The 20,751-nt window shown below is 54.2% G+C and overlaps 1 protein-coding gene across 6 annotated transcripts in view; it reads right to left on the bottom strand.

The window, feature by feature from the left end:
- Nucleotides 1-19,448, bottom strand: part of RNF24 (ring finger protein 24) — a 31,185-nt gene extending 11,737 nt beyond the window's left edge. The window contains exons 1-3 of one of the 6 annotated variants that reach the window (XM_042807655.1): nt 19,378-19,448; nt 11,418-11,499; nt 880-1,029 (exon numbers count right to left, since the gene is read on the bottom strand). In XM_042807655.1, the coding sequence (XP_042663589.1) occupies nt 880-1,022 (143 nt within the window). In that variant the 5' untranslated portion in view covers nt 1,023-1,029; nt 11,418-11,499; nt 19,378-19,448. Of the gene's footprint in view, nt 1-879; nt 1,030-2,695; nt 2,876-3,822; nt 3,880-11,417; nt 11,500-13,747; nt 14,412-19,377 lie in introns of those variants that run through there. The other 5 variants (XM_042807650.1, XM_042807651.1, XM_042807652.1 and 2 more) reach the window with 5 other exon arrangements.
- Between the last annotated feature and the right edge of the window lie 1,303 nt (nt 19,449-20,751).

Genomic DNA, 20,751 nt, shown 5'->3' with positions numbered 1-20,751 from the left:
CTGCAACTTGTCAGGAGAGCTCTGGGCACACAGGATTTCGGCAGAGCGATGCCCTTTGCTCCCAGCCACGTGGAGAGGCGCAGCCAGCCCCGCGCTCCGGGTTATCAGCACGACTTGCCCCCGTCACCACCACCTCGATTCCCAGGCACCACGTTTTTCCCCCCCTTGCCTCTCGCTTTCCCTCCAGCAGGAAGCTTCTCCCCTCAATTAGTGGCCCAACTCTCTCCCCAGTGGCCCATAAAATAATTAAAACAAGCCTCAAACTGGAACAACCTTTAACCCTCCCGCCCTGCTCCCCATCGTTCAGATTAACAAATCAACTCTGCATCATTAATCTCTAAACTGTGCTGTTGAATGAGCAATTTGTGTACAATAACGAACAGAGCAGGTATTAAACATTTCTTAAGCACGCAGTACACAAGTTACTCATTAAAGAGGAAAACGTGTTGAAACATTAAGCAGAAAGCAGGAACCATAAAACATCCCCTTCCAGTCTTTCTGAGGAGCCAACCATGTTTTCGTGCCCGTTTGAGCATACATATATAAATGCATCTCCTGTTTTTAAAGCGGATAACGTAATTGTCTTGCAGGACTGGTAGCTCCAAGATGTGTTGGGCAGACAGTGTCCAGTCCTCACTGCGTACGCGCTGGGTCTATTGGCTTTATTAGGGGTGAACGTTGGGTCCAACCTGACACGGCTGAGCGAATTTTTTGACGATGAGGGAAAGTTAAACCACTTCAGGGGTCACGTCAGGATGGCAAGAGACGCGTTGCGGGAAGACGAGGTGATGCCATCCTCTTTTTGGGTTGGAGGGATCGGTGGCAGGCTTGGTCTGAACTGGGGCAGCTCTTGAAAGCAGCTGGGGAAAATTCCCTTACCTGATCAAGTAGCAACAGAAGAGCAAACTGAGGATGAAGACGAAGATGGCCGTGCCGAAAACCACGATGTATATGTTGAGAGGCAGGTTTTGGAACCCGATGTTCGGCATCCTGAAACTGTAATGCTGGAAATCCGAGCTCATGGGTAGGCTGCGGAGACAGGGAGAAAACACACGGGCGTGAGGCTCCTTCAGCAGCACGGGATGCCCTTCGGAGACCAGTGGGCCCTCCAAAGGCAGCTGAGGGAGGAAGGAGAGGGCAGCCAGCAGCGCTGCCTCCGTGCTCCTCACCCCCCCGGGGTGAGGGCATCTTTGCCCAAAACCGAGCCCCCAGCTTGGTAACCCTGAAAACAAAGCAGGGCTGGGATTTTTCTTCTCCCACTGTGAGCTTCTCCTCCAGCTATTTTCCCCTCTTCCTTACACACATCATCACCCTTTAAGTTAAAGGCTGCATCAGATGGGTGGCAGGGATTTGCATCCAAGCGGCCTCGGCTGCAGCCAGTGATCCCTAAACCCCTCATTAATTAAGCCAAAACACTAAAAGCAGCCAGAAAGCCTTGTAAGCAAGGACGTGGTGGTTTGGTTTTTTTTTTTTTCCCCTTCCCCTCCTGCAGTTTCTAAGATAGATTCCTCATTTTGCCAAACCACTCCCCCCCTCCAAAATAACCGAGCGTGCACACGAACTGACGCGGGTTCAACACGCTGCTGGCACACCCCCGGCAGAAAAGAGAGGACAGGGACGTTCCCATGCCACATGGCAGCGCCGCCGAGAAAATACAGGGGCCATTAAAGAGGCTTGCTTTGGTTTTTCCACGCGAGGTCCGGGTTTGGTGGTTTAAGGGCATTTTTGCAGGTTGCCGTGTCATTCCTCAGTCCAACCCCAGGCTCCTTCCCCGCAGCAAACCCCCGAAGCATCGGCGAGCAGCAGCCCAGGGGAAGATGCAACGGTTTTGGCTGTCGACGTAACACACCTCGGACGCGTGACCAAAACCTCCCTCCCCTCAGAGAGCCCGGATGAAACCACGAGCAGCTGCCTGGGATAACGACGACTTCAGCTCATCATCTCTCCCGTGATTTTCATGTTACGGTTCATTGCACTGGACACTCATATTTTACGATAACCTTAACAGGGTGTTTTTCAGGAGTCAGGCACAAAACCGGACGCAGGTCTCTGTATCACCGTAAAACCCCCCCTTGCTGCTCTAACACACCTTAATACTCAAAACCCTTAACTGGGAATCACGTATTTATTATTTCCTCTTCCTCTCTACTGCAATCATTCTGAGACGTTCACCCTTGAATGATCACGACCGTCCCTGGCCAGGCATAAAGTTCACCCCCACCCAGGTTAGAAAAGGAAGTTAAAAAATACGCCTTGCTTTCCTTTCTGCCCACGGGAGAGGGCTGGACGCAGTGTGCAATTCAGTTTCACAACAAGCAAGGAAAGTACCTGCAGTCTGAACCCCGATTCCCAAACGAAACTTCCGAGGGATAACAAAACCCTCCCCTGGAGTGGGGGAGTTTTCAAGGGCGCATTAATTGCACAGCTCCCAATTTTTGCACGGGGTGAGAAGACGGTGGGGAAAGCGCAGGACCTGAACCCGAACGTGCCAGGGAGCGGATGCTCCAGAAATCAAAGCATCCTCTGAACGTCCCGCTTCCTCCAAGCGGCATCCTCGCTCCTGCATTTCTTTTCCCCCTTCAGGCCCCTTTTTTTTTTGCTGAACCCCCGGGCTCTCCTCCATCCTCCCACCACAAAGGCATTGCTCATGTGTACGCTGCGTGCTCCCCAGCTGCCAGGCAGGGAGCAGACTCACCTTTCATCCCGGCTGCTTCGCCGGCTCTAGCCCCCCACCCGCGCCCTCCTCGCCGAAAGCAGCATCTCCGCCGAGAGCCTCCTCGCTCCGGCTGCTTTCAGTTTCCTCGGCTCAGTCGGAAGTTTCGAGGCAATTTCTGGTAAAGCCTGGATTTGATTAAAGCCTCCGGAGAGACCAACACGCATGTTCAGAAACTGCTCCCGGCCAACGTGGAAACGCTGCGAGAGCTCGGGGAGCCAGCACGCCCCACTGCGAGCGCTGGTGGGGAGGGGGTTTTATAGCACAGCGATGACCCAGCAGCTCGCGCTCCTCCACCAGTGCTCGCTCCGCTCAGCCGAGCTATTTTGCTTTGCAAATAAATTTTAAGAAGCCCAAACCAGCCCCCCAGACCTTTGTTCCCGGCTCCGGCAGAGTTAACGCGCAGCTCAGTGTCGCTGCGTAGGGTTGGGTTTGGTTTCCACCTCCGCGCCGTTTGCTGGGTCAAAGGGATTTTAGACGGTTCAAGGGCTCTCCCCCTTGGTCACGCTCACGCGACTGAGGATGTTTCGGTTGGAGGACGAGGCTCTGGCTGTCCCCGCTTGCCCTCCAGCGTGTGGTGATGGTCACTGGTGTTGGCCAAGGTTGGCTGACTCCAGCTCCTCAACCGCCCAAGAAAAAAAAAAAAAATCAAACACCCTCCATCTGGGAAAGCTTTAGGTGATTTTTTTACGGGGAAGGAGAGACCACTCTCGGAGAGGAGGCGACAAAACCAACCAGCACCAGACTATTATTTTTCTTTCCTTTACAACTCCTTTAACTTTTGATGTTGCTCTTACCAGAGCTGGGGGCTTCGGTTCAGCTCTCATACCAGGAGGTGCCACAGCGGGCCGAGCACCAAAGCAGAGACGGCGGGTAAGGAGGACCCCGGCTGGATTTAGGGTCATGAAGACAGAAAAGCTCCTTGTGGTCACGGCCAGAAGAACCCTGCAGCTCTTCCACCAGTCCCCGTGACCACAGCCCCCAGCAAACAAACGGCCAGTAGAAACGGAGCTTCAGCCCACCCGCAGCATCCTACTCCCTTCTTCCAACAGTACCACTTCCCTACTATTTTGCCCCAAAATGATGTCACTGATGTAGCCGTGACCTACCTGCTGGCCATACCGTGGGGGCTGAGCCTCCCGGGGACAGCCCTTCGGTCCCCTACGGTGCCAGCCCAGCGAGTCCCATACCAGCTTCATCCAACCCCCCGTGTGAAATAACCTTCTCCGCATCGGAGATACCCTGGTCCTCCCTCCTTCCTGCTCCAACAGCTGAGAAATGTTTCAGTAAAAAACACAAGAGGTTAGAGGGAAAAAAAATATAAGTTAGCCTGCACAGGATCCAGGAAACTGTTAACTTTAAAAGACTTCACTGAAATCTGATGATTTTAAGCAGCCAAGCTTTGGGGTTGGCTTTTTCTTTTTTTTTAGGGGAGTGGAGGGGGGAGGAACTGTATTTTAATCTGCTTCAGATTTGTGAGAGCGCAGCCAAAAGAAATAAAAAAGGAGCCGTAAAGAAGGATGAAAAGTTTTCTGGTGCAGAACAAAAGCCTCCCTGTTGCTCTCTCCGTGGCCAAGGCATTTCAGGGCGGGCAGATGTCCCTCCTGGGGCACCCACCACCCCCCCGGGACCGGGGGCACGAGCTGCCCGGAGCGAAGGGGGTTGGTACTGCAGGCACCTTACAGAGGGGAGGATTTCCCCAGGGCCGGACGGGACCCCCTCTGCGCCGTGAGGTGTGTGTGGGGGGGAAAGCTACTGACTTGCTCCACGTCTATAAAAATGGAACCTGCCACGATGGCAGAGATGGAGCAGTGGGGAATTTGAGCAGGCCCGATGCCCCATTGCCCTGAGGTCTCCGACTGGGTCCACGGGGTCTGTGCGTCCTCACAGAGCGAGAAAATACGGGGAGAGGACCGTGAAACACGGAGGGCATGGGAGGGAGCTTGCTGGCCAGCAGCACTCAGGACAGAAGAAATAAGTTTGCTGACAACAGATAAACCTGGAGACAGTAGGAAGAAAAAGTCTCGAACCAGGGAAGCCCTACAGGAGTCCCGAGGGCTGGCTGGAGGGAAATCTTTTAAGTGCATATAAAAAAAAAAAAGTAAATATATATATATGCGTGCATATTTCTTTGCAGCATACATATATTGCAATATGTTGTATATATAATATATTGCAAACAATATATTGAGCGAGAGATTGAAAACACCTTTGGCTAAAACAAAGGAGAGAAAATCTGATTTTCGCCGGCTGCAGCATGGGGGGAACTGGGGGATATTTATTTAACCATACAACAGCTTGCAAAAATAAAAAAGGGAAGCGTCCTCGCGATGGGGCCGTATGCGGGATGCAGAGAGAGCTGGGGATGGCAAAGTCACAAAGCTGAACGACCCGAGCTCCGCGCCTCCTCCTTCGTTACACCCTCCAGTGAATCAGCAGCACAGGGCCAAGCACATTGCTGTTTCTTGGACGCCTACGAAAACGGGCTTTAATTAAAAGCCAAGTTCCGGTTAATGGCATATCGAGAAGTCAGGAAGTGAAGTGCTACAGGTCAGCATTAACTCGCTGGCTTTGCAACACTTTGATTACAAGTTGGGCAGTTAAAGGCAAACCTAAATAAGCCACCTCGCCAAATTAATCCCTGCTATAATCACAGCAAGCACTTAATAATGAAGGCCAACCTCTTACCCAAAGCTTTCATCAGGAGATCTCAAAGGGATTAATAACGGAGGCAATTATCTTCTTACGGGTAGAGAAACTGAGGCAGGGAGGTGGGGAGCCAGGCAGGACTGCCGCGGTGGCCGAGGCTGGGGGGGTGACACCAGGGGTGCCACCGGGCCACTGCAGGCGATGCCACCAGCATCATTCACCGGTTGAAAGCTGCAGGTTTTTTTCTTTCCTGCCACGTTGCTGCACAGATCTGAACCGTGCACTCCTTCTCGGGGTTCTACTTATTAAAAGGAGCTGCTTGCGCTTTTTAAAAATCGTATTATTATTTATTTATAACACCAGTGCATAAAGGGGCCATGCAGGCGCTGTGCATCATACCTAAATATAGCCCAGGCGCTGGGCGGAGGGGCGGTTTCTGCCTCTGCTGCTGTAAATAAAAAACCCATTTTCAGAGGGATTTACTCTACGTTTTCGAGACCAGTAACTTCCTCCGCAGGGATTCAAAGCAAACCCAGGCTGGTCTGAACCTCCTGAACCATTAACTGCAGAAACTGGATGGAGCTGGAGGTCTGAGGCCCTGCAGCATCCGACCGGCCAAGCTGGTGAAGCCAACCCCATCTCCAGGAAATATCGAGCTTTAAAAAACTCAAAGCCAGACACACGCAGGTTCCTGTTGCCCAATCGAAACCACGAATCTCAGGGAAAAGAAAATGCTAAGCCGTGGGCAAAACTCCAAGTTGAAATATTTTATCGATGGGAAAGATTTCAAACGGGCGCGAATGGCGTCTCGAGTTTCAAAGGCGTTACGCAAGTCTACAACGTGTTTTATACAGGTTTAACCAAAACGGTTATTAACTCGGTTGAAAGTTAAACTGTGAGCAGCTGACAAGAGCTTTCTGAAATACCCCGAGTCGTATTGCGAAGCGGGGTATTCTTCCATGCAGTAAGCCCACAACGTAAAGGTTATTTAATGGGTATGTCTAATACGATAATATTTATAAAAAAAAAAAAAAAAAAGTTTTCCGGGTTTTTAAAAAGCAGTGGCGAGAGATGCCTGCTTTTAACTCACAGGCAAAAAAAAAAACCCCCTCGTGAACCCCGAAAGAAAAGCGAAGCCCTGACCTCAAGCAGCTGGAAGGAATTTCCTTCGGCTCCACCTCTGGAGCTGGTCCAGCGCAAGGAGCCGCAGCGCGGCGCTGGGAAAAAAAAAAAAAAAAAAAACAAAACAAAAAAACCCCCCAAAAAACTCAAGCAGCTGCAGAGCCAGCCCCCAAAACCAGGCTCAGATGTCACAGGGCCACGTCGCCTTCGCCGGGGATGGAGCTGGGGGGAAACCGCAACGCTGCTCCGGCCGGGAGCGACCTCCTTTGCCATCCAAACCCAGGGGACAACCGGATTGGGGGGGGGGGGGGGGGGGGGCGTGGGGTGGAAAAAAAACCCAAATTCTTGCCACGCTGTGATTTTACTGAGGGGATGGTGTCAGGCTGCAGCCAGCACCGGCTCTGAGCGTCCAACCGGCCCCATCCCCTCGACAGCGAGCGGAGAGAGGCGAGGGGCACGGCGAGGATCCCAACAGGCCCCTCGCACCCCGGGGGCACAGTCGGCCTGAGATCCAGCAAAGCTCGACTGGGACTCCGGCTGGGGGGGACAGAGGAAACCTTTGGGTGTCAAATGGAACCAAAAAATGTTTATTTTACCCATTTCAGCTGCGTGCAGGCTTGGCGGGGGGCGGGGGGGGGGGGGTAGCGGTGGATTTTTGCCGTGTGCCCGGACAACTAAGAAATCAAACTGACCTCCTACCAAGAAGCGCTTTGAACCTTTGATCCCTTCTCCCCAAGAGCGAATCCAATGCTTTTTTTGAACTGGAATCAGGAAATTTCCTGGCCGTGTTCCCCGGCTGGCAGACACCGAGCACAAAACCTTAACCCTCTCCACTGCCTTTGGGCAGGGGGACACAGACAGAACAATGTGACAATGCAACGAAGCAACTGATCACTGGAAAAAAAAAAAAAAAAAAACAAAACAAACAAACAAACAAAAAAAAAAAACAGAAAAGTCTTTATAACAGAAGAAATACCCAGTAGCACAACTGGTACCACTGCACTTTTCAGCAAGCGCTTTTGATTCTGGACAGTTTAACAGACAAATGATCCCACGACCTTAATACCGAAGAGCACCTTTAAATGTGAAAGTGTTTTTGCTACCGTTGGCAGAGAAATGTGCAGAAAATAGGTCGGCTGCGGCTCCCATCGCTGAGTTTGAAGTCAAGTGCTTTCACCCAGCGTTGTTGGGAAGGCAAACTAGAGGTTTGCTCAGGGCTGATTTTGCAAGTTCCAGGAAAAAAAGGCAAAAATAAACAGAGAGAAAAAAAAAAAAAAAAATCAATAGCGCCTTTTAATCCGGTCTGCAGGAGGGGGGGAAGCGGAGTTTGAAGGAGAGCCCCGCTTGGGCTCCCATCGGATCACAGAAAAGAGAAATGGAAATCACTGATCAGGAGGGTTTGAAGCAGAGTCGCCAGCTTCTCGCCTTGAAACGCGCACACAAGCTGCCTGTGTACGCTTCAGTTTGCTCCTCAGCGATGAAATAACCCTTGAGGAATTTTTTCCCTTTGGCCTTGGGGATTTTTTTCTACTTCCCCCCCCCCCACACACACACACACACCTTTCCCCAGCATGCAGCTCCATCCCAGACCCAACGTCCCGACCCTCTGAGCTGACTCTTCAGCACGAAAGCGCGGTGGGAAAGGACGCGCCACCGCCTCCTCCTGCCCCCAGCCCCTGCTTGCTGCCCCGGCACTCAACACAGCAGCATCGCCCCGTGCCACGTAGCTCGGGTGCTAAAAAAAAAATTTAATAGCGCATACGTCTATTAAAAAAAAAAAAAAAATGGAGTATTTTAGACCAAGCAAAGCACCAAAAGCCAGGGCTGAAGTCAGGCACCACCGTACTGTGGGCAGCTTCACGCCGCCCGTTGCAGCCCCCCCTGCCCCTTTTTTGATTAATTTGTTGGTAATAATCTTCCACCTCCCTTTGCAGTTGCAGGGTTTTCCCCAAGTAACGGTTTCCTTGGGGAAAGCGGATCAGAAGCCCTGTGAGAAACGCTCGGCCTGCGCCGCTGAAGGGCCAGACCAGAGAAGTTGGTGTTAAACGCTCTGGGGAATTTGCAAATTCCTGGGCGATGACAGCGAGAGCCAGGGAGGGCTCCCAAAATACCGCACCTGGAAGAACATCTTGCTTTGATCCCAGTTATCTTTGGGCTGAAGAAAAGCAAATCGCGTTCTGTGGAGCAGAAGAGCAACCGGCCTTCTCTGCTCTTTTATATTGAGGAGCAGATGGACTCAATGACCTCCTGAAACCCTTTTTCCCCCCCGTTCCCTAAGCTCCTTTAACGCGGAAAAAAAAATAATCAGGGCAACATCCAGCGATCAATAATCCCTACAAAATCTTGTTGGAGGTAGGCACCCTGCGCCGGCTCCGCGATCGCAGCTGCTAGCAGCCGTCCTATAAAGGCAGTAAGAGGAGCCAAGAGCAATTTGGGATGCAGGAAGGCATAATGCTCTCGTTTACACTAAATAAGGTTGCTAGGTTATGGATTTGGGGGGGGGGGGGATGGACACGACATAATCTGAAAGGGGATCCAGATGGCTGTAAAGCCTCGCGGTGGAAAAGCAGCATGAGGCCAGAGAGGGAAGAATTCTTCTTTATGCTGCTGCCGTCTGCTCCCAGATCCTGGATTTCAGTCCTCAGGAATGCTCTCTGTGGACCCTTTTAATCGCACCATTTATGTTTGCGGTAAGAAATTAAGGAGAAGGGATAGCTGCATGCAGAGGAACAAAAAAGTTGGTGTCTGGACACTGGAAAAAAGTCACTAAAACAAATCCCATCGAGGAGCTGTTCCCAAAAGCCCAGGCAGATTCTGCCAGGTTTGTATTTTAAGATGCTGACAGTGTTAAAAAGCCTTCAGGAAAACCCAAACAAACCCAGACCTCAGCCTGCTGGGAATCTACACTAATGCCACGTCACTGCTGTTTGCTATTTTTCCTAATACTTACAGAAAAATGAGCTGTGCAGTCGGCCCGCCCTTCCTCTGGTTTTAAAAACTGTACTGGGTTTTGGGGGAGTAATTTTTTTTATCGTTCCTTCTGCTCTGCTAACAGAGACCGGGGGGATTTTGCAACGCTTTGGAGTCCAGCAAAAAAACCCTCCCCGGAGCCATACGGATACGGGACACAAACTGCTTCCCTCCCACGGGACCGGCACAAGCAAAGGTGGCTGCAAGGATTGCAAACCCCTCAAAATTTAGCTGGAAATGGAAAATTGAACTTTTCCACTCCCAGATTTGCACAGCCAAGCGAGGTGCTTGACGGAGATAAATAGGCATAAACCCAATATACGCATCTCCTCCTCTGTGGCGCAGAGTTTCACTGTCGAAGGTGATGCCATGGGACACCATCCTTTTCCCCTGCTCTCCCCGGCATCGTGGCTTGACCTCAGTGGGATGGAGAAAGTCAAGGGACCTTAAAACTCAGGGTTACCTGCAGCATGGGGGTCTGTAACCAGGAGGCGATAGGTAGCCACGCATGAATTTTCATCCTTACTTACCCACACCCCCACTTTGCCGAAGGAAGTGGCTTCTTACAAGGGTTTCTCATAAATTGAGCCCAAAATAAGTAAAACCCCAAGTTACAGGTGTGCTGCTGATACAGAGCTCGTTTTAAAAAAGCCAAACAACTTTTGAGAGTGTTAAAGTTTGCACCTTTCTTGCAGCCGACCGAACAAAACCCGCTAAATATTTTCCAACTGCTTCAAGGCTCCCCGGCAGCGAAGGCCTCCTCGGGCAGCGAAGCTAAAAAACACCAACGCAACTTTCAGGCATGTAAGTTTGCTGTTGGACCTTTACAAATTCCCAGGCACTGAATCGCCTACTAGAAGGCAAAAATACACAAGTGGCACCGACGAGTCGGCTTAGCAACGAGCATGCGGGCTGCCTCGAGCGGTTTTTTAAAGGTCAAGTGAACACATGATGCCTGGGAGCCCTCACACTTGGTTTTTACTACGAGTTAAAGATACTTCCAGCGAGCCCGGTTATTAAATTGCCGCCTCGCGCCAGCCAGCCAGAGATCTTTTAAAACCAGTCTTTAAAACCAAGACTTTCCCCTCCACAAATATCGTTATCCCTCTTTCAACCCATTCCTGCACCCTTCCCCATCTTCCCCAAAACGGTGGCTTTTGAGGGGGAGAACCTGCTTGGAGAGAAAATGCAAGGAAAGGTCCCGCCGCCGGCGGGATTTTCGGGTAGCGCCGCCAAGAAGTATCATTGAAATTCAGTGGGAGAAGCCGGTTTTCCTCCGCTCTGCGGGGGCTGCCATGTTAAATCACATTTGGATTCACAGTACAAGGCTGCTAAAATACCACCGCGGCGGCTATTGGCACATTTCAATGAAAACACCATGGCCTCATTAGTATAGTGGAAATTATGAGCTTGTCTTTGTATATATTTAAAAGCTCGCCTCTGAAAGTATATTGGGTTGGGGCCAGAAATTCCTGGCTTGGAGCTCTTACCACTCGCCAGTTCGGGATTGCCTCGCTCACACAGGTCAGGCAACCGTGCAGCCATCGACCCGGGAGAAAAGGCATTTAAAGAATATCCTGCGGGGAAAGGCACGGGGCAATATTGCAAGAGGAGGCAGAGCAACCAGGTTTGACCTAAACCCTCCTCCATGTTAGCTCCGTGCGGGGTTTTTCCTTGCGAGCCAGTTAGTGATCGTGTCTTAATGAAAGGTTGTAATTAAGAGGATGTGAGAATGTGGGGTGCGTGGAGTTCCATCCCGTTCCCATCGCTCCTGGCGGCCGGGGTGAAAGCATCCCGTTGACCCAAAAAGCACCGTTCCTCTCTGGGGGTGCACCACAAAAGCCTGAATCCTTTGCAAAGAGGCAACCTCATGAAATAACATCATTTTCAGGATCTGCTCGTCTCAATCTGTGAGTTTGCAAGTCTCTATCAAGGAAAGCTTCCGGGTCAGCTCCCTACTTACCCGCACGGGTGCCGCAACGCAGCCAAGCCACGCAAACCCAACGTATCTGCTGAACGGCTACCGTGGTTTGGTGCCAGGGGTGCTGGAAAAAAGAAAAAAAAAAAAAAACAAACCCTAATATTGCACAAAAAGCCAGAGCGAGCAAGGGAGAGGATGAAGATACTGTTTTTAAACGCTTTGATTGGCAAAGACTCTTATAAATTGGTTCAGCTCTTAGTAACAGCACAGAGATCCCCTTTTAAAACACGGCGATGACGTTACGCGGCATAGAGAGAAAAGGGAGGGGAAAAAAGAAAAGGCTTGGCTAATCCTTGCAATTTTATAAGCATCTGAGACACTAATCCCTTGATCTCATTGAAAAGGATTAGAATTACTCCCTCGCCAGTAAATTTAAGAAGTTTTCTACCAGATGTAAACAAAAGGGGAGAGCAGCCCGCAGAGATGGCTGCCACACAGCGAGGCCTTGCTGAGAAATCCTCACCAGGGCTGGTTTTGGGGTAGAAAAGGGGAATTTCCACCCCAGAGCCGGGAAGGGTTGGCTGGAACCATGCTGGTATCCAAGGCGAGCCCAGTCAGCTCGCCCGGCTGCCGCCGAAAGGCAGGATCCTGCTCCAGGTGAGCATCCCACCAAGGCACCACAACCCCTTTTTGGGATCCCGCTCTTACGAGAACGATGGTCCAGCTAAAATACCCCCCCCCCCCCAACCCCCCCCCCCAACTTGTCTGCACTGGCTATGGAAAACATTATTTTAATAGTCAGAGCAGAGGGCAAACTTCTAAGCAGAAAATTGGATAAACTCAGCTTCCCTGCAAACTTCATCTGCACAGCTTTGAGGCAAGGACCCGCATTATTAAGGTGGAAAAAATATAACACAGCATCCTCGTGTAAACAGTCTGGCACCTGCTGCTATGCCTGCAATGAATAATTCATAATATTGAAGAAAAGATTATTTGATTTAGAAGATGAAGCAGGCAATGTGCAACCTGGTTTCTGATACCAACCACAGTTCACTCCCAAGTTTGATGTTCTGGCTGTTAAGAGAAATGGTAATAGCTGAAATAAATCAGAACTTAAAGTAGGGTTCAGGCCAAAAGGATTCAGGTGAGGAAAAGCCACTTTTCCTCCAGAAAAGAAAGCAAGTTTCTCTTAGTACTTACTTCTCTCCTCTTTTAAATTCTATCCAAAAAAGAAACCTGAAGAGTTTTAAGTTTCAACCTCAGTTTAAACCAGGACTCAGTCTCATCAGGATTTATCTTAAAAGCACTCCTTTTGGAGGTGTTTGATGGGACCGCAGCAGACTCCCTCCTCTCCAACCCGTTTTTAATGGGATGCCAATATTTTTTTTTTGTCCTTAGGCACAGAAAAATATTCTCGTGGCGTTGGGAAAACGCTCGCCATCCCCACGCAGCCCAACTCCTCACTCCCTGCAACGCTCCCGCTCCCAGTTTTAGCATCCAAGCACCAGCCCTTGGCCCGTCACCGCCCCGACCTGCTCCTCCTGCTCCACCACCAGCAGATGCCTCGGGATGATGCTGCAGGAGATGCAAGGGGGAAGCCCGGAGCACACCGCGACTCAGCATTCCCCAGGCAAAGCCACAGCCAAGGAAATGATCCATTTTCCCTGCTTTTCCTCCCAAAGCGCCGCCCCCAAACAGTGCTCAGCGAAATGTGAGGAGGTTTTTTTTTTTTTTTTTGGTGGGAATGCAAAGCGAGGACGGGGTGGAGGGCTCAGCTGACAGACAGCCCACCTACGCCAGCGCCAGCAGCCAGGCTCTAGGCAGCTCTCAGGCGAGATTATCACTATTTATTCAGCCATAAAACCTCCCAAAACTGCACAATCCCGTCCCAATTTGGATGGCCACCACTCTCACAGGGTCTCCAAATGCCTCATCTTTTATTTCAGACGCCAAGAAAGTGAGATGCTGGGTCTTAATCCAGCACTTCTCATCTAAAAAGCCAAAAAAAAAAAAACCAAAAAACCAAAAAAACAAAAACCCCTGCAGCTGTGTTAACAACCAACGAGCCAGGAAATCGCCCCAGGGGAAGCCCAGCCTGGCAACGGGCTTTTATACAGAACAATAGAAAACCAAGAGTCTTTAAAGCACCACGGAAATATTTGCCTGTTCGCAAGCAAGCTCTGCATGGAGAGAAGTTTAATTCAATCCTTATGGTACGCCGGCAATTTAATTTCACACAGGTTGCAAGCACGAAGAGCCTGGTTGGGGGGGAGGCACAACACTCAGATGAATTTTATTTTAGTTGGAAGCTGTCAGGTGGGAGACCGTGCTCCCTCCCACCCAATTCTGATGGGCTTCACCCATCATCTTACCTGCCGGGCTGCTCCTCAGGGCTTCGAAAGGACCAACTGAAGAGCCAAAACCTCACTTGTGGATTCCCGACACTCTTATATTTTCCTGTAAATACTCTTCCAAGCCGGGCAGGCAGGAAACCCCACGCTATTTACAGGCAGGGAGAAGGGTAAGAGCCCCGAGCCGGGCGATGGCCGCGACCAGGGGAGCGGCCGCTCTCCCTGCTCAGCGCTTTCAGTTTCTCTCTTCCAAACGCGCTCCTGGCGTGGTTTCCTCTAAGGTGCTTTCCGAGTTAAAAGCTGTATTAGCGGCAAAGATTAATCCTCCACGGGGATAAAAACATAAACCAGGAGAAGTTATTCCTGCTTCCGTCTCACGTTTGCAGCCCGGGAGCTGGAGCAGAAAAAGCAACCGGCCGCAGGACTTCCCTGCCTGGGCTTCCCGCGGTCCGGCCCTCGCTCCTCCTCCTGCTCCTCAGTGTCTCGCCTCTTTTTTTTTTTCCGAAGGCCGATCCAGTTTTAGCTCCGGCGTCGGAGCAACCCGAGACCTCGCAGCCTTCGCCTACGCCGAGGCAGCTGCTCGTAGTTAATTTGGTCCGGGGGCTCTGGCGCTTGGCTCCCCCTCCACGTGTCGGCGTTGGGGTTTTTCGCATCTCTGGGAGCGGCGAGTTTGTCCGTCCTCCCCCAGCGCGTCTTCCCCTCTCCTGCCACCGCTCGTCCTTCCCTCGGAGGCTTCGCAGCCGCTCCGTCCTCCTCGCTGACGCTGCTGCCAGCGGCCTTTCGAGGGGTTTTGGATGGCTGCCCTTTCCTCCCGTCGACACCCCTCCGGCACTGCCATCAGTTTACCAGCAGGACCCAGGACCCCTCAACGCACGGTTGGAACAGTTGAGGTTTCTTTTTTTTATTTTGATGGAAATTAAATGTGCCATACAGGTAGAAAAACAACACGTCGAGTGGCCCGTGTCATCGCTCCGGGTAAGGAAAAGCATCTGAAAACGATGCAGCTCCATCCCCAGCGAGCGCCGGGGTGCCGCCGCATCCCGGGCTCTGCCCACCGTGTCCGACGGAGAAGACGTCGGGGGCTTTCCCGTTCCTCCAGTCTGGAATCAAATTCCCTCCGCCCACGGCCAGCGTGAATCCACGGGGTGGGGGGTGGGGGGGGGGTTTTTGCATCCTCTCCTTGAATGCATTTTCGATGGGCTCGCCTGCATTTCTCAACCAAGCAAGAGGGGCCGCCGGGGTCAGGCGACGGCCGAGCTCTCCGTGCAGATAAACCCCGCACGTCGTCATCGCTGATGTCATTTTAAAGCACTGGCAATGAGGCAGGGCAGGGATGAGGGCAGCACGGCCGCTCCCGACGCAAAGTCTTGAGTGGTTTCAGGGCAACGTTGCTACGAAGGGACAGGGGAGGGAAGTCTACGCGAGGTGGACCATATCTTATGTCAACAACATTCACCTTTATGATGCATGATCAGAGGAAACAAAAATAAACAGAAACCCGGCTCAGCGACACCAATCACAGATGATACCAAAACGCCCGGAGACCAGGGGAAGCTTCAAATCCAAAAAAACACCCTCCAGGCTTTGACGCCAACGGTTGAAGACCACCAGAAGCATGTGCACCTCCGACCCCAGCCCCCGGGGAGGGGGTGGCCTGGGTTTGCTGTGCAGCTGAGCGAAGCAGAAGGAGTCTGACTGGGTGGGAGAGGACCTTGTCTCAGCTGTGCCAAGCCCTGCCATCCCACGGCAGAAGGGCTTCGGGTCTCTGTGGTGGGAGCAGGAGGAGATGAGTGTGCCCAGCTGTGCCTCTGCTTTACCTTTTCAACGCCCAGGTGGTGTTTTACAGCTACAAACTAATCATTCACAACACATCTTCTGCCATACGGTTGATGCGAAGGCAACAGTCGGATCATTGGGAGGGGTGAGCCAAGAGGGAGCACGTGGAGAGGTGGTCTGTAAGCATGAAAGCCCTCTGAGCAAAGCCGGGTGTCCTCATATCATCCCACACATCATGTAGTCCAGGAGATCAGCTAGAAACCAGTCCTTCTTGGGCAAAACTTCCAGGCCTGGTTCAGTCTCACAGTCTGGAGACATCCCACGAGCAGCTCTGCTGCTTCCTCACCATATAACCCTCAACCTCCTCCTCCTCATCATCACCTACCTCTCCCCCGGGACGCAGCCAGGACCACTCTCCGGTCAAGAATGGCAGTAGCAACCAGTGGTCATCGTCCCATTTCCCATTTTGGCTCTTCCTTATTTGAAGTTTGGACAGATGCCACTACCATCCAGAGTGTGTTGATCAAGGTGTCCTTCAGAGCTGGTCCATCACAGGCGTCTCCAGTTGAGCTTGGAAGCGAGCGGACCGGAGCCCGGGCTGTACAAGCAAGAGGCACCACCACAGCCCACCCACCTCCACAGCTTGTCCCCCCAAATCTGACAGAGCCTTGGACTAACCACCACCACCAGCGACCCAACGAGCAGACCTAGTGTGTCCAAAACCCAGCTGGAGATGAGAAGGAAGGTCCCAGCTATCGGGCCAGCCTTGACATAAACTTTTACCGAGCAGAGCAGCGACAAACTAAGCAAAGCCAAGCTGAGCTGGTGGTCAGGTGGAGCTTTGGGAGGCTGTGGAGGGGATTTCCTTTGACAGCAAGACCCGGAGACCCAGGAGGTCACCACCACCCTCAGCTCCAGCAGCTCTACCACCCACTCAGGACCAGGCCCTTCACCTGCAGGCATCAGCCCCACAGCACCATCCCTCCTGGCTGCTTTCAGCACACACTTCGAGGGTGGAAGGATTTATTTTCCTTCTTTTTTTCTTTTTTAAATACCTCAATTAGCACATTCTGGGTTCTTTCCACGTTGCCCCTAAGCATTTCTTCCGTCAGGGGCTGTATTCTTCCTCCATCAGTTATTGGAGGCAGAGGCTTGTTATTTTTCTGGGCTGGGGGCCAAATTTGTATTTAATTTTTGCTCCAGATGGCACAGCACTCTAGATGCATCAGCTGGAGCATCTAACCTGTATGAATAAAGTAATAGAGCAAATAACCTGATTTACTCAGGGGCTGTTTGACACGCTCAAGGTAGTTCTGTTTACACCCATCATAAAAAAGAAGCATTAATATGAATTCAGGCTACGGCCTCGCTATCAAACCAAGCACCCACTGAAGCGGAAACAACAATAGGAATCTAAAATAATAATAATAATAATAATACTTGTATTTTGCTTTCTTGCAAGTCAAGCATAAAAAAAAAAAAAAAGGTTTTCAGCTATCAAGGCAGTTGGGTCTGAGCCTGGACCTGGGTTTCGTTCACCTCCCTCCCTCCTCACCAGCCCCAAAGCCACTGTTGGCAGCGGGTCGTGCAAACCAGGGTCGATCTTCTCCTACGAGCAAGGAGAAGGGTTGGGGAACTCTGATTTCAGCGTGTGGTGCTGAGAGCTTATGGCCCCTCAACACCCAAGGAGACACGAGGAGGACACAACAGGACAACCACGAGATGCTCCGGTTACGCTTCTGGCTCATTCGCCCCATTTCTAGGAAGCTGCCACATCCCTCCAGCGCAGCCTGCAGCTGGGATATGTTCCCGGCAGGCTAAATCACCCAAAATAACCCAGGAAAATAAATAATTAAAAAAAGAGATGCGAGTAGTCAGTTTATCTGCCTGGGCACATGAAACGCTGCACAAAATCAGCTGAGCCTGTGAACGGCTGGAAACAAAGGGACGGGGGGGGGGTGGGTTGTGCTTGTCTTTGCTCTTTTCAGAGCATCCTCGGGTTGGGAAAGCCCGTCCTGGCGGCAGCCGAGACAAAGGAAAGCCAGGAGCTGTCGGCAGGAGCCGGCTGGGGAAAACCGGGGTGAGGAGGCACCCGCATCACCCTCCCCGGCAGCCGCGGAGCCGGGTTCGCGTGTTGCCGAACACGTTATACATGGCAGGAAACTCGAGATCAAAGAAGAGGAGCGTGCCAGAGCAAGATGTCATCCAAACCTCCTGCCAAAGGTGCGCAAGGGAAGGGGGGGGGGGGGGGGTGGGGGGTGGTGGTGTGGAAGAGAAAATAACCCCCCAGACACACACTGGCGCATCTGACACACCGCACACCTGGCACAACTCATGGGCATACAGGGCGACTGGACGCGCAGAGATGCTCTGCTCCGCACACCCAGGATAAAACAAAGACAGGCTAAACGAAACAAACAAACAACAAAAAGAAAAGGAAAAAAAAAAAACAAAAACAAAAAACCCCAAAGCCCCTGGATGTGCATTTTTACCCGTTGGTTTTCTGTCCCACGGGACCCACGCGCATCCCCTGCCAAAGTGGGTGAAGCGGCGGATGCTGGGAGGGCTCCGTACGTGCCTGGACGGCAGGAACAGCAGCCCTGTGTAACTCCAAAAAGCAGCTTTTCCCATTTCTGGGTGTTTCGGTTTGGTTTTCTTTTTGTTTTGTTTTGCTTTTTTTTTTTTAAGCCAAAGAAACCCACAGCGTCCTGTCTCTGCCCCAGGAAAGCGAGGGGACGTGCCTGACTCCGAGCCAGCGGCTACCAGGAATGGAGGTGACCTGGGGGACCCCAAACCAAGCGTGGGATGAGACATGCCCCCCCCCCCGAGCTTCCCCTCGTAAAGGGGATCCAGGCGGGCTGGGCGCTGGGTGGGGACATGTCCCCTGTGTCCCTTTGTGCCACCCCAGCCCCCTCCCCTCTGTCACTGGTGGGCGATGCGGTCCCAGGCCATGGTCCAGCTTCTGCTGCCCCCTCCTCCCGGGCTTAAGTGGGGACCTTATGGGTCCCCAGTAGGGACCCTATGGCACCCCCATAGGGCTGCCAGCCACCCCAAAGTCACAGCCTGGTCACTCTGAGGGGGGGGCTACCCTAGAGGGGTCTGCCAGGGGTGGGGGGACAGGAGGCTGTGGAGCCGAGCAGCAGGGCAGCTGCCCTGCTAAAGAGGGGGAGCCCCTGCCCCACAGGGCTGCTGGAGGAGGGTCCCTGCCCCATAGAGCAGTGCATAAGGAGAGACCCTGCCCCACAGAACGGTGCGTAAGGAAAGGCCCTGCCGCACGGGGCTGCTGAAGAAGGGGTCCTGCCCCACAGAGCGGTGCACAGGGAGGGGAGTCCCTGCCCCACAGAAGGACGCACAAGGAAGGGCCCTGCCTCACAGAACGGAGGGGCCCTGCCCCACAGAGCGGTGCACGGGGAGAGGGCCCTGCCCCACAGAAGGACGCAGAGGGAGGGGGGCCCTGCCCCACAGCGGGGGTCTGGGGGGGACCCTACCCCACAGAACGGTGCACGGGGAGAGGGCCCTGCCCCACAGAGGGGCCGGGGGAGAGACCGTGCCCCACAGAAGGACGCAGAGGGAGGGGGGCCCTGCCCCACAGCGGGGGTCTGGGGGGGACCCTACCCCACAGAACGGTGCACAGGGAGAGGGCCCTGCCCCACAGAGTGGAGGGACCCTGCCCCACAGAGAGACCGAAGGAGGGACCCTGCCCCACAGAGCGGTGCACGGGGAGAGGGCCCTGCCCCACAGAGGGGCCGGGGGAGAGACCGTGCCCCACAGAAGGACGCAGAGGGGAGTCGGAGGGGACCCTGCCCCACAGCGGGGCTCGGGGGGGGTGCCCGGTCCTCCCGCCCCCCAGGGGGCCGCGGCCGCCCCGCACTCACCCGCCGCTGTCCCGCCGAGGCTCGCGCCGCCCGCACTGCCCGGCGGCGGGCAGGGACCCGGATGGAGGCGGCCCCGCCCCGCCCCGCCCCCGCCCGGCGCCGGGCAACGGCTTCTCCGCCCGCACTGCGCATGCGCGACGGCGAGGTTCTCCCCCCCCCCCCCCCCTCCGTCCCCTGCCCGTTTCCCCGGAGCGGCGTGGCGGGGTGACGTCACGGCGGGAGGGAGGGGCCGGGGGGGGGGGGGGACACGACACAGGGGTGAGATGGGGACAGCGTGGGGGGGTAGTGGGGTCAGGGGCTGTGGGGAGTGAGTGGCGCTGGGGGGACAGGGAGAAGTGTAGTGGGGACGGGAGGTGGCACCGGGGATGGGGAGATGGTGTGGGGACGGGAGGTGGCACCGGGGGTGGGGAGATGGTGTGGGGACGGGAGGTGGCACTGGGGATGGGGAGATGGTGTGGGGACGGGAGGTGGCACTGGGGATGGGGAGATGGTGTGGGGACGGGAGGTGGCACCGGGGGTGGGGAGATGGTGTGGGGACGGGAGGTGGCACCGGGGATGGGGAGATGGTGTGGGGACGGGAGGTGGCACTGGGGACGGGGAGATGGTGTGGGGACGGGAGGTGGCACCGGGGGTGGGGAGATGGTGTGGGGACGGGAGGTGGCACCGGGGATGGGGAGATGGTGTGGGGATGGGAGGTGGCACCGGGGATGGGGAGATGGTGTGGGGACGGGAGGTGGCACCGGGGGTGGGGAGATGGTGTGGGGACGGGAGGTGGCACCGGGGACGGGGAGATGGTGTGGGGAAGGGAGGTGGCACTGGGGGTGGGGAGATGGTGTGGGGACGGGAGGTGGCACTGGGGATGGGGAGATGGTGTGGGGACGGGAGGTGGCACCGGGCGTGGGGAGATGGTGTGGGGACGGGAGGTGGCACCGGGGATGGGGAGATGGTGTGGGGATGGGAGGTGGCACCGGGGATGGGGAGATGGTGTGGGGACGGGAGGTGGCACCGGGGGTGGGGAGATGGTGTGGGGACCGGAGGTGGCACCGGGGATGGGGAGATGGTGTGGGGACCGGAGGTGGCACCGGGGATGGGGAGATGGTGTGGGGACGGGAGGTGGCACCGGGGGTGGGGAGATGGTGTGGGGACCGGAGGTGGCACCGGGGATGGGGAGATGGTGTGGGGACGGGAGGTGGCACCGGGGATGGGGAGATGGTGTGGGGACGGGAGGTGGCACCGGGGATGGGGAGATGGTGTGGGGATGGGAGGTGGCACCGGGGATGGGGAGATGGTGTGGGGACGGGAGGTGGCACCGGGGGTGGGGAGATGGTGTGGGGACGGGAGGTGGCACCGGGGACGGGGAGATGGTGTGGGGAA

The sequence above is a fragment of the Tyto alba genome, unplaced genomic scaffold (genome assembly GCF_018691265.1).
Source record: "Tyto alba isolate M040663 unplaced genomic scaffold, T.alba_DEE_v4.0 Super-Scaffold_6, whole genome shotgun sequence".
Taxonomy (NCBI): domain Eukaryota; kingdom Metazoa; phylum Chordata; class Aves; order Strigiformes; family Tytonidae; genus Tyto; species Tyto alba.
This window is presented reverse-complemented; position numbering and strand designations above follow the sequence as displayed.